Source organism: Microtus oregoni, unplaced genomic scaffold (assembly GCF_018167655.1).
Source record: "Microtus oregoni isolate MIOR12 unplaced genomic scaffold, Mior012 000044F_ref0000062, whole genome shotgun sequence".
NCBI classification, from domain to species: Eukaryota; Metazoa; Chordata; class Mammalia; order Rodentia; family Cricetidae; genus Microtus; species Microtus oregoni.
Genome location: NW_024543218.1, coordinates 15887489 through 15899679, shown reverse-complemented (window position 1 = coordinate 15899679; position 12191 = coordinate 15887489). Strand labels below are relative to the sequence as shown.

General features: G+C 39.4%; 1 protein-coding gene across 2 annotated transcripts in view; it reads right to left on the bottom strand.

Moving 5' to 3' along the window:
* LOC121434753 (semaphorin-3C) overlaps positions 1-9946 on the bottom strand; it is a 151212-nt gene extending 141266 nt beyond the window's left edge. The window contains exons 1-2 of one of the 2 annotated variants that reach the window (XM_041633708.1): positions 9223-9946; positions 7151-7291 (exon numbers count right to left, since the gene is read on the bottom strand). In XM_041633708.1, the coding sequence (XP_041489642.1) occupies positions 7151-7253 (103 nt within the window). In that variant the 5' untranslated portion in view covers positions 7254-7291; positions 9223-9946. Of the gene's footprint in view, positions 1-6780; positions 6798-7150; positions 7292-9222 lie in introns of those variants that run through there. The other variant, XM_041633709.1, reaches the window with a different exon arrangement.
* Between the last annotated feature and the right edge of the window lie 2245 nt (positions 9947-12191).

The following is a 12191-nucleotide window of genomic DNA, read 5'->3' as shown; positions in this document are numbered from 1 at the left end:
AGACTTTCACAGCTTGTTACTGAATATTCAGCAGTGGAAAAAAAAGGCAAAAGGAAAGACAAAGTAAAGGTGAAACAGACAGGGCTAGGCCAGCTTCGTTCCTATTCTTGATACTCCTGCTTCCCAACTTGGAACTTGCCATTAATCACTTCTATGCATTTAAGACAATCACATTCACACCTAGTGGTTAAACTCAACCATGAGCTGGAAGATTGGTCAGTTTGAGCAAAGACTGCTATGTCAAGCCAGAAATCCTCAGGGAATTGTAACGCCCAAGTGTCATTTTCCTTCTGAGGTCCATGTAACATAACCAGTGGTTAAAGATTGAAAGCAGACTTCCAGTAGGCGGTCTCTCCTATTCTGGTGGGCCCAGGCCAACAATTAATTGCAGACTCTGTAGCTAACTTGTCTACCATGAATTTTCCATTAGAACCTTGATAGCTAGGAATGTGAAGCCAAAATAAAACGTGAACAGAGAGCTAAACTTCAGGGTGTTGAATGAGACGACCATCAGACTGAGTGGCTCCCATGACATAGGGAGATCTCCTTCATTTTATTCTAGTTAATTTAGGATATTGTTTTCTAGACATAAGAATACATGAAACAAAAGTCCTAAGCACTTAGTATTCTTTTCAGGGACCATTTGATAATTTACATGTTTTAGAAGAGATAAAACCACCATATGAATAAGTTACTTCTCTTATCAGTTTTTCAAGACAGGGCATCAACATGTAGGCCTGGCTGGTCTAGGATTTATGTTATAGCTCTGGCCTTGAATACCCACAGATCTGCTGGTCTCTGCCCACAAAGAACTAAAACTAAAGGTGAGGACCACCACGCCAGGCATAATCATCTCTTTAGTCACCGATTGTCTCTGATAAGCTACCCACCTGTCACTCAGTCATAAAACACGGCTACTCAATGCTTGTTATTTTGATAACAATAATACATAGCCTCACAGACTCATATAACATTCTTTATCCTCAATTCAGTGAAAAGCTAAAGCTAGATCCTTTTTTATTTCTATACACTCAAGTTTCTCAAAGGCCAAATGTTTCTGAATTTCAACTTACTCACCTTTGGCATGAAAGAAAACTAGAACTTTAAAACCTGCTTCACAAGATACACAAACATGCACACATATAAATATGCAACTAACAAATGTTTTGCATTTATGCAAATTCACTAATATTTTTCTTTATGAAAAATCTTAATAGATATAATTTAAATCATCATGATGTAAGGGAATGGAAGCAATCCTACATGCTCTTTTTCCTGAGGTTTCATGTCACCATTAACTAGTCCAGAACATTTCAAGCCATACTCTGTGCCATGACAACTATAACAGAAAGCCAAGGACATTGTAGTCTCATTAAATCCAAACGCATCACAAAAAAAAAATAGATTTTTAAGAGAATCTTAAAAAAGAGTAAAGATTTTCGAGGCAGTATGTACATATAATTTTGAAACTTCCAAAGATGCTTATGTAGAATTCAGTCAAGACCCCCAACCAGGATCCTATAGAGGCCCAAGAATATGTAATACTTTTCCATTATTGAAAAAGTCACAGGCCAAAGGTCTATTATGAAAGAAATAGAATAATTAGGATGAATTTGGTGAGTTAATAGGAAATACTCATATAAAAGTTTAATAATTGGAATATATAGGCATTTTAGAGTACGAGAAGAACAGACTTGATAGATTTTTCAAGCATCAGTAACTAGCTGTGTTTCAAGCAATGAGTCCACAGGTGTCTCTACAACGTGATAAAGCTCTCCATGCTACTTATGTCCTGCTAGTGTGACAGATAAATGTGAATCTGTTTGCCTTCTGTGTGGGATTTTTCATTGTTGTAAGGCAACCAAATTCCTGGTAGGACGGCTGTGGTTTAAGGAGTATATTATATCTAAGGAAGTGTAGCGTGGAGAGATATCAAAACTCATTTTTAATTCAAAATTTATGAAATAACCATGAATGTCAGTTTCTAGAGAAGCAGTTCTCATCCTGTGGGTCACAGGGGTTGCCCAAGACCACAGAAAACATAGAAGCTTATATTACAATTCATAACAGTAGCGAAATTACAGTTATGAAGTAACAACAAAAATAACTTTGTGGCTGGTGTCACCACAATGTGAAGTAGCTGTATTAAAGGGTCTCTGCATCAGCAAGGTTGAGAACCACTGCTCTAGAGCCAGTAGAAAATAGGCCATCGTAACATAAATAATATTATGTGATGTTAAATGATATTATAATGGCACATTTCCAAATTAAGAATATTTACAAATGCTAATTATCACACAAGCATTCAAGTATTAAAACATACACATTATAGACCGTACTCAGAAAACATTGTTCATTTAATTTCCAGAGCACTCATAAAGTGTGTACCATCTTTGTGCAACAGGGTATTTATAACATCTGGATTAAGTAATAAAGTATGTGCTATCTTTGTCTGAGAGGGTATTTATAACATCTGGATTAAGGAGAATAAATAGCTTCGCAATATACCACACTTAGAAAAATATCAGACAACCAAAACAGATGGATTTTTAATACCATTTACTTTTTTTCTTCCTCTCAATCCAGCTCCTTTATATAAAATATTCTTGAAAACATTGCCAGATATTATTGACTTCCTCAAACAAACAGAAAACAAAACAAAACAAAAAACCCACTGAACTTCACAATATAAAAACTAAACTTCAATTTCACATCAGAATGTTAAAGAGAATAAGGAGACCATTTGGTCCCAGTTATCTTCAAGTGATTAGGGAAACTAAGGTACTGCAAAAGAATCACAGTTATGGATCAAAAATATAAAACTTGATAGTCTTTATCCCAGGTAAATCTAGTTCTCACTATGACAACCCTTTAGTCATATACACCTATTTACCTATACACCTATTTACCTATACACCTATTTAAATATATGCCCTCATGCTTTTACATTTTTGCTGTGGGACAATGGTATTCTGTCAATTACATTTAAAAAAAAATGCTGATTGGCCAGTAGCCAGGCAGGAAGTATAGGCAGGACAACCAGACAGGAAGTAGAGGCAGGTCAATGAGAACAGGAGAATTCTGGGAAAAGGGAAGTCCTAATCTGCAGACCTGACTGAGCCACAGAAGAAGCAATATGTGACTACCCTGCCGAATAAGGTACCGAGCCACGTAGCTAACATAGACAAGAATAATGGGCTAATATAAGTTATAAGAGTTAATAAGAAGCCTGAGCTACTAGGCATATCAGTTTATAACTAATGTAGACCTCTGTGTGATTTCTTTGGGACTTAATGACTGAGGGAACTGGGCAGGACAAGGACCATGTGGGACAGAAAACCTCAGTCAACACATTTTTAAATCATAGAATTTGTAAATAACATCCCTCAATTGTAATATTTTTGCTACATAAAAAGGCAAATGTCTCATACAACAAAAATGCATGTGATACTTTTACCAGAATCAATCAGAGATGTTTCATAATTCAGGGGTATTCCATAATTGAAAACAGTACTTCAAAATATGTCAGAATATAAATGGAAACTAACACATGAAACAAAACCTGACAGATTATGAAGAGAAACACACAATTATGCTGTTTAAGAGTCTCACCACTTCGCCTAGCAGTTGAAAAAGCAAATAGATAGAAAATAAATAATAATATAAACTGTTATTAACTATCTAGATCTACTTGGCCTTCCTCATATATGCTGTGCAACACAGCAGAATAAACATTATATATATATTTCTGTGTAATAAAATGTTTAAATAAGTTTTACATAATTGTGAGCACACAATATGTGTTCTTTCAGGAATTAAGTCAGAAATCTACAAAAGAGATATTTTAATACAAATATTGATGGATCATCAATATATAGGTAAAGGGAAGAAATAGCTAAGCAAATTGTAAAAAAGATAGGCTGAAAAATAAACTTTAGCAAAGTTTGCATTAGATTATAAAATAGATATTTGAGGAAAATCTATAGCATGAATAATTATATTAAGAAAGAGCTAAAACTCATTAACTAAGCTTTCATTCAAGGAACTTCCCAATGGAAAAATTTATTGAACATCAAGCAAAAATAAATTAGGTAACAGAATTTTAATACATAAATTAATGAATATATAACAGAAAATGGGGGGATAAAAATATGAGTATCTAACAGCTTGCTAAGATTAGATAATTCACTAATAAGAACTACTAAGATATAAAGGGGTAGATACACAATGCTGGTCTCAGAAATGAAATAGAGAAATTACTACAGACCCCACAGAATTAGGAAAAGGAGAAAGAAAGTTTAATGAATAAGTCTATTTCAGTAAGCTGAATATTTAACAGTCACAATCTGAGCTGTCAGCTAAAAAAGCAAAGAAAACCAGCCCATAAATCACAATCTCAGAGAAGCTAGACAACAATGAGACACAAGAGATAAATACATAGATCTAATCTACATGGGAAGAAGAAAAAGACAAGATCTGCATAGATTGGTAGCATCATAATTTGGGAGCATGGGGACCTTGGGAGTGGGAAATATTATTTTTAAGAATTTATTACATTTTAAAAGAGAAGCAATATTTAAAGTGTTTAACACCATAATTGGATTTCATATAGATTCATTATTGCTACCATTTTCTGAAGTGCAGAAACATTTTAATAAACTTGGACAGACCACTGACTTATTTTATCCAATCACAGAGCACTGATTCCTGATCCTGAAAGGTAGTACATGAAATAGTATATGCTACAATATCTGTGGGGAACATGAAACTTTTCAACAAGGCTTTGCCTAGTATACTAGCAGGTAAAACATATCTTTCTCCTTGACCATAGGTACCCATATCTTTCTTTACAACCCTTATAGATTCCAGTTTTTTATGTAGAAAAAATCAAGGTTAATAGTGCAATGACATCTGAGTCTATAGATCTACTGACTTCAGGCAGCAAACACTTAATCCAAATAGCATGGATACAAACTTTCTATTTGTTTGAAAACTGTTTGGAATAAAATAAGAATTGTAAAACTTGCAAAATATCTAATAGCAGTCTCCATTTTAGAATATTAAAAAATTCAGGAATGTGACTCACTAATATCATTTGAGGTACATTCCCAGGGAGAGCTGACAGCCACCTGCTTGACCTTCTACTAGATCAGCGTGGAAAGATAAATCGCTGTTTCCCAAATGTTTTCACTCCATCAGACCACCCCGAGCAGGGGTGGAATGTGGGAGGCAAAGGTTCTTCTTTTTCACACACCTTTGCATTGACAGTAGTGTTTACTTGACCTTCACATAAGACAAGTCTGAACAGTCTTAATAATGTTCTACACATAAAGAGAAAGACGGGAGACCTCAGTTCAGTGAGGGAGATTTCAAGATAAAAGAACAAGCAGGCAAGGTACTAAGAAGAGGCAGGCAGAGGCAGAGACATGAGACATGGGAAGCAACTGACCTCTGATGCAACAAGAATTCCCCCAAATGCCTTCAAATTCCCATTCTAGGCTCAGAAACAGCCCAAATTTGAAAATAAAATAAGGCCTGGATCTTTGTTTAAATAAATATGCAATCATGTTTCCAGAAACCCTGTGCACAACTTTTTGGTTAGAAATTAAGGATAACTCTTTTTAAGTTGGGGTGGTAACTCGAGGCTGAAATCATAATATTCGAAAGGTTACATCAGGAGAACTGTCAGAACTTCAAGGCTAGCCTGGGCTACACTAGACATACAGTACTATAAAAGTCTATACCTTCCACTCTGTATGGCTTAACAACCGCTCTCCTCCATAGAACTGACACTTAGCGCCAAACGACGGACCTTCTTTCGGAAAACATAAATTTCAAGTGTCCTCTCGAAGATATCCTAAGTGACTAACCGCTTGTTGTAAGCATTAATATAGAATATCTGGGTTAGTATTGAGGCAATAGAATGGGCTAGACTTAGATGTCTGGTCTATGGGACCATTTCACAGTACAAAACAAATTTTCCTTAAGGTTTGCTTTTGTTCGTTTTTCTTTCTTGTTCTGATTTGATAATCTCAATTTGTGAGACAGAGTGAGAGCAACCTTAAAACACTCTTGTAATCTAAGAGAAGTAGAAGCATTTCAAAGCGGTCATTGTATCTACCTGCCCCCGAGTTTTTCACATCTAAGCAGAATGGCTATGGTTTTAAGGGGAAGTGTCAGGCCCAAAGGTTAAGGGCGCAATTAGAAGCTCACACTCAATAACCTCTAAATATGGTTTCTTCGGTGTTTATGGTATTCTTGGGGAAAGCACTTTATAACTTAAAGAGAAAGGAAGGGCGGATAAGTGTTAACCAATGTACTATTTTCAATTCCTACGCAAAAACCTTAGAGTACGTTCATTATCAAAAGTACCAAGTACTTGTCGACAGAGTTCATGTAAAAATTTGAAACATAATATACATGCAAATGATCCTGACGCAAGATGATGCTGTTCATCTGTCCTGTATTAAGGGTTGCATGTCTGACCCAGCCACCCACCTAGAACTGATGTGAACAGTATATATTAGCCTAGTGGACACATTTGATAGCCACACCCTCCGAGAACCTTATGGCCCTTTATATAAATCAAAATTTGAAACCGTAATATCTCTACGCTTGAGAAAATCATACTTTATACAATAATAGGCAACACATTGTCCCCAATAGTTTTAGTCATTTGTACCTCATTAGAAAAACATATCAACCATAAGAAATACTTTAGAAATAGGGGGAGAATACCGTTAGAACAACCCCAGTTGTGAAGAAAATACTGGAACTTACTGGAGTTGTTTTAGTGACTAAAGCCATGTAGCTCTTTCGAATCCTGAAGTTTGGCATGAACAAGATGCTCCCCAGCACAGGCAGCTGGCACCGAGCTCTGTATTATCTCCCCGGAATGTACACTCTACCCAGAAGAAACTTAAGGGGAAAATGGTGTCAAAAACGCCAAGCATTTTCATAAACATTTCCTCCAATGCAATCATTAATTGTTCATAAATAATCATGCCATTCAAAAAGTAGTCTATAACACTTTCAGAACTAAATAGTGATATTGCATTTTCTTCAATATGTTAATTTTTCATTCGGATAAGAAAGAAAAAAAAAACAAGACCTCAAAAACATTATTCATAAGTTTTATCAAATTTCTTACCATCAAATGTTAAATAAACTCTTGCTTGGGGCTGGGAAGATCCTCTGACAGAAGCAGAACAAATAAATACTCCAACCAACATACAAATCGCCCGGAATGCCATTTCTTCTGGTTTGAAAATTAATGTCCAAGGGAAAATACCTTTAAAAGAGAGATGAGAGATTTGTGAAATGTCATTTCACTTTCTAGCAAACCAGAAAGACAGCAATGTAGCCGGTGCAGTGAGTTAGGGAAAGACAGCTTGAGGTCTACAGCCAGCAAGCAGTAGGAGGTGCTATGACTTTGCTTCTCAGTGGAAACATTTGGATTTATCTATGTATGATCTTTGCAACAAGAAATTGCTTTATCCTCCCAATAAAATTAATGCTGACATCAAAGCAGAACAAAGTATCAAGGGAAAAACTCAATTGATTTCTCCAAAGAAACCCAATAGCTGAGCTCTCTAAGACCAGTTCCATTTTAATGATTGAGTATTGATGAATAAAAAACTCTCCCTAATAAATACAGCAGTAGAGACAGTCCTCATTCCCATTCATGGGTAGCCACTCATCCCATGCTCATTAACTTTTCTGGATTGATTGTCTCTGAAACAGTGTTCCCATACATAAATCTACCTGTGCACCAACCCAGATTAGTAAATCACTTCCATCAGTTATCTGCCAGTGCATCCGGATGACCAGGCAGCGGTTAAATGATGCAGATGAGGTAACCATGGACTCGTGCCAAATTTAAACCAATGACCTAGTGGTGAGTAATCCACGGGAGTCTCATATCCACCGATGCATATTTTACATAAATCAGCCAGAGAGTGGGCTCTCAAAATCCCAAACAATAAATCAAAGAGACAATATTCTTGCTGGAAATTGTCCCTATAAAATTAATAGAATCTATTAACTAATGTCTAAACACAAAGGGAGACCAGGTACTGCTAGAACAAACCTCTATGTGCCCCCCCCCCCCCCTGCCTCATCATGCCAGTGAGTTTAGGTTCACAAAAGAAACCCCATCACTTTTCATCTAGTGTTATCGTACAGTAAGATGACAAGCACGTTTAATTTGGAGGGCATCTTTACAGATCTCACGTTATGTGGCTTTTAAAATTGAAACCACGTTATTGATTCTATTCAATAAGGAAGTGCAGTTAAAAATCAAAACGGCTCTGGCTCTTTTCATAGACGCACAAGGAAAAGAACAATTCAACCGAGCATGCAGTCTCTCATCTAAGCTGGTCCCATTGGTGGTCCATATGCTGCAAGAGTTAGTCGTGAAACTCTATGCCTCTGCCGCACAGACGGAGGAACCCCGAGAGATGTTTGTGTTGGTAATTTTCAAAAGACACAGCTTCTTCCTGCTTCCACAACCTCTTCACCCTGCCATCCCTAAATTAACTCAGAAGGAAATTGATTTTTCTGGGTGACTTTCCCTTAGCAGTTTTCCCTCGGGACTTGTTGACTTAGTAGGTAAAGCCAGGGGGAGGAGAGTACTATTAATATGTCCAGCCTTAGTCTGTCGATTAGCCAGGTTGAAAACGTGTGTCCCTTTTTACATATTGCTATTACCGGTATATAATTTGATACGCGTCCCCTAGAGAAGACATACTCCATAAACTGTAGAGCGTAAAACTGTCTACATGACTTGGTAGATCAGGGAGAGTGGATCTAACAGAACAGTCTGGTTTCAATTCCACCTACCGATGGGCTGAGAATGCCGAATGTATCTCTCCATCTGCCTACCTAAAACTTGGTTCCTTTAACTCACACAGTTAAATGTGCTTGCTGGTTGCTTGGTCCTCTCCTACCAGCAGATATGAGAACAGAAGAACAATTTTATGCCATTTCCACCGAATTTTTTTCCTTAGAAGGCGTTGGAACACCCAAGTTAAACTCTTGGCAGGTGCCACAACCTCCAGCCAGGCTCAGCTCCAGAGCGCTTTCCTCACAAGCCGCGTGGGCTCCTAAGAAAATGCCCGGACTTGAGCATAGCGATGAAAAAAAAAAAAAAGTCAGTACACAGACCCAGAAAAGTTCGGGTTTCGCTAAACGAACAAGACTGAAAACCTGAGTCCGGCTTACCGAGGTGGGAAGAGATCCACGAGAAGTCAGCCACTTGTTCCAGCCTGCGTCCCAGTCCCCCCAGCTCCTTCCCCGAGAAGACCTTCAGGGACTTAAAGAGTCCCGACGGGCTGGTTTCTTACTGCCTGATGCTGAGTTTCTTTGTAGAAGAATCGCGGGCGGGAGAGCCGCGGCACCCGGAGCCCTTCTCCTCCACGTCGCTCAACTCCGCACCTCGGAGTGAATGGCAAGTGGCCGGGCGCCGGGGGGCGAGCGCTGGGTGTCCGGTTACAGCGACGCGGCGCGCGGCTAAGGCTGCCCGGGCGCACCGCCCAGCCGGCTGCAGCAGCGGCCCCGCGTGGCCCTGTCGCCTCCGCTCGCGCCGCCGCCCCACCCAGGGAGCGCCCGGCCGCCGGTGGCAGGGAGCCGGGAGGGAGGGCGGAGCACAGGCTGGCTCTGCGCGGGAAGGCGTTGCTGCAGGCTAGACTCCGCCAGGCTGGACCCCTGCCTTTCGCTAGGAACGTTCGCGGGGCGCGCTCTGACGCTCGGGTCCACGCGGCTCGTGGCAAGCAAGCAGGCTTAGCTAGGCTGTAAATATCCAAGTGCGAAGCAGTATTTTTTTGCCAGATGAAGGATCCCTGCATCCTTTTAAGGCAAAGAGTTACCGTTTGAAAAGGGCACGGATCTTGTCTTCACCCTGCAGCAACATTCCTAAAGCCAGAGGAGAGAAACCTACTCCCTTCTCCCAGGAGTGTAACCTTTTATGAGTATTGTTTCCTATTGCGTTTCCCTAATGTCCCGAAGACAGTAACTGTGCTGACCTTTCGACTCTGAATTATTTCCAGCACCTTCCTCTCCCGGACACTCCCAAAACATAGTTGTAAGAAAGTTCATGTTTCTGTTTGCTTGTTGGCTGTTGTCTGCCTTTGTTTTGCTTCGTGTTGTTGTTAAGAATCCTGGCTTCTATCGTGCTAGCACTGGGGTTCATAAATCTACGGACCAGCGAGTTATTTCCAGTCTGTTCTCGGGAAAACTCGTTAACCTGCGAAACTGACTTTGATGGGGGCTGGGGAGAGATTACTTCTTCTCCTGAGCACATTGAATTAGGCGATTGAACACCAAGATTTGCTCCGTGTAAAGTGAGCACAGCTTGCTTAGAAGTCGCTGTGAGCCTCAGGCCAGTAGGTGTCACTGTGTGCGGGAACCTCCAGTGCAATTTGTTTGCCGTGTACCTAAAGTGAAGTAGAATCGTTAAATTCATACCAAAACTGTCACGGGAAAACACCTCGAAGATCACAACAGAGAAATGTCTGCTCAGTAGGGCTTAGGAAGGAGACTTTGTCAGGGTGCGTGATGATGGGAATGTCTTTTGGGGGTCTGCCTAGATACCACTTCTAATGTCCAGTAGCTAGGAATGTCTGGTTTCCACTGTATACTGGAGAGATACGGAAATTAAGTAAAAGAAGTTTATCATTTGAGTTAACGTGTCGTTGCAGGATTCGCTTCTCTTTGATGGTCTGTACTTGGAGGTGTGCTATCTCTGTATCCACTGGACCAGGGTCCTGAGTAGATTTCCGCAAAGTAACATATATAAATGGTCAAGAGATGCCGGTGTAGAAGTGTAGAAGGAATAATACAAACCAAGAGACAGAAATTGGGGTTCAACCTCTAAACTAGAAAAGCAAAGCAGTTCGAGTGGCTAGAGAAGTCTTACCTCTACCAAGCCTGGGTGACTGCAAACTAAGCAGCCTAAGACCCTCTCCTCCCATTTAATATTTCCTCTAATGCTGGGATTAAAGACAGGTGACTCCCTACTGCTGGGATTAAAGGTGAGAGCCACCACCACCTGGACTGGTTTCTGCATTGAACTTGTGTAGCCCAGGGTGGCCTTGAACTCACAGAGATCCGCCTGTCTCTGTCTCTCAAATCCTGGGATTAAAGTTGTGTGTCACCATTACCTAACCTCTAGTGGCTCTAGCTTTGCCTCTGCTTTTCAGGCAAGATTTATTTACTAAAATACAAATAATATTCCACTATATACCAGAACAGTCTCTGTATCACCCACAACTTGAGCCCTCCAAACGCAAAGTTTTAGGAGATATCCTTTCCCAGCTGAAGGATAATACCAAGAAGACAGAAGGAAAAACTTTCATGCCAGGGTGCACACTTAGGAGATAGCTAAATTAGTGCAATCATTATGAAAAAAATAGGAAATGCCTTTAAAAACTTAAAGTTGGATTACCATATACGCCAAAAATCCCGCTCTGAATATTGACCTGACATATCTGAGGTCGGGAAGCCTACATGTCTGTCCTCCCGTGCTCAAGCACCAGTGACAGGTGTCAGTCATAGTCACGCTAAACCACCTGGGAAAACGCGTGTGGATTCAGAATACCACATCACAGACTCCACTGTGCACTGTCCCCAGACTTCCTAAAGAGGAAACGTCTTTTACACAAACATTGTTGGAATTGGAGGGTGAGTGAAATAGGCCTAAAGCAAAATGACAAATATCCGATGTTTATTTATCTGAGAAAATGGAAAGGATGTTCTCAGTGGAGGAGAGATGAGAAAGGTGGCTACCAGAGACTGGGAGGTGATGGAAATCCATCAAGTCAGATGAATAGTTTGACTTTTGCTTTCAATTCAATAGCCCAATGCGGTGAACATAGCTAATACCTGAACTCCGTGCACAGGATATTGATAAGAGAATAATTTTCTAATATTTCATTCCAAATATTAAATTACATTTCATAATTGATCCTTACTATATTCAAAAGCCATACCACTACACAGTAAATACAACTATTATTTGACAATATAGCAAAATTATTTAAGTATATCTCTTTACACATTAAAAAAATGAATTCAAGAGGTCAAAGATATTATTATTCCAAGAATTATCTTCAAACTTATATGAGATTGTTTTGAGACAAGCTTCTATTTAATAGATGTATTCCTATTCAAAAATCAATATAGAAAGGATTAAA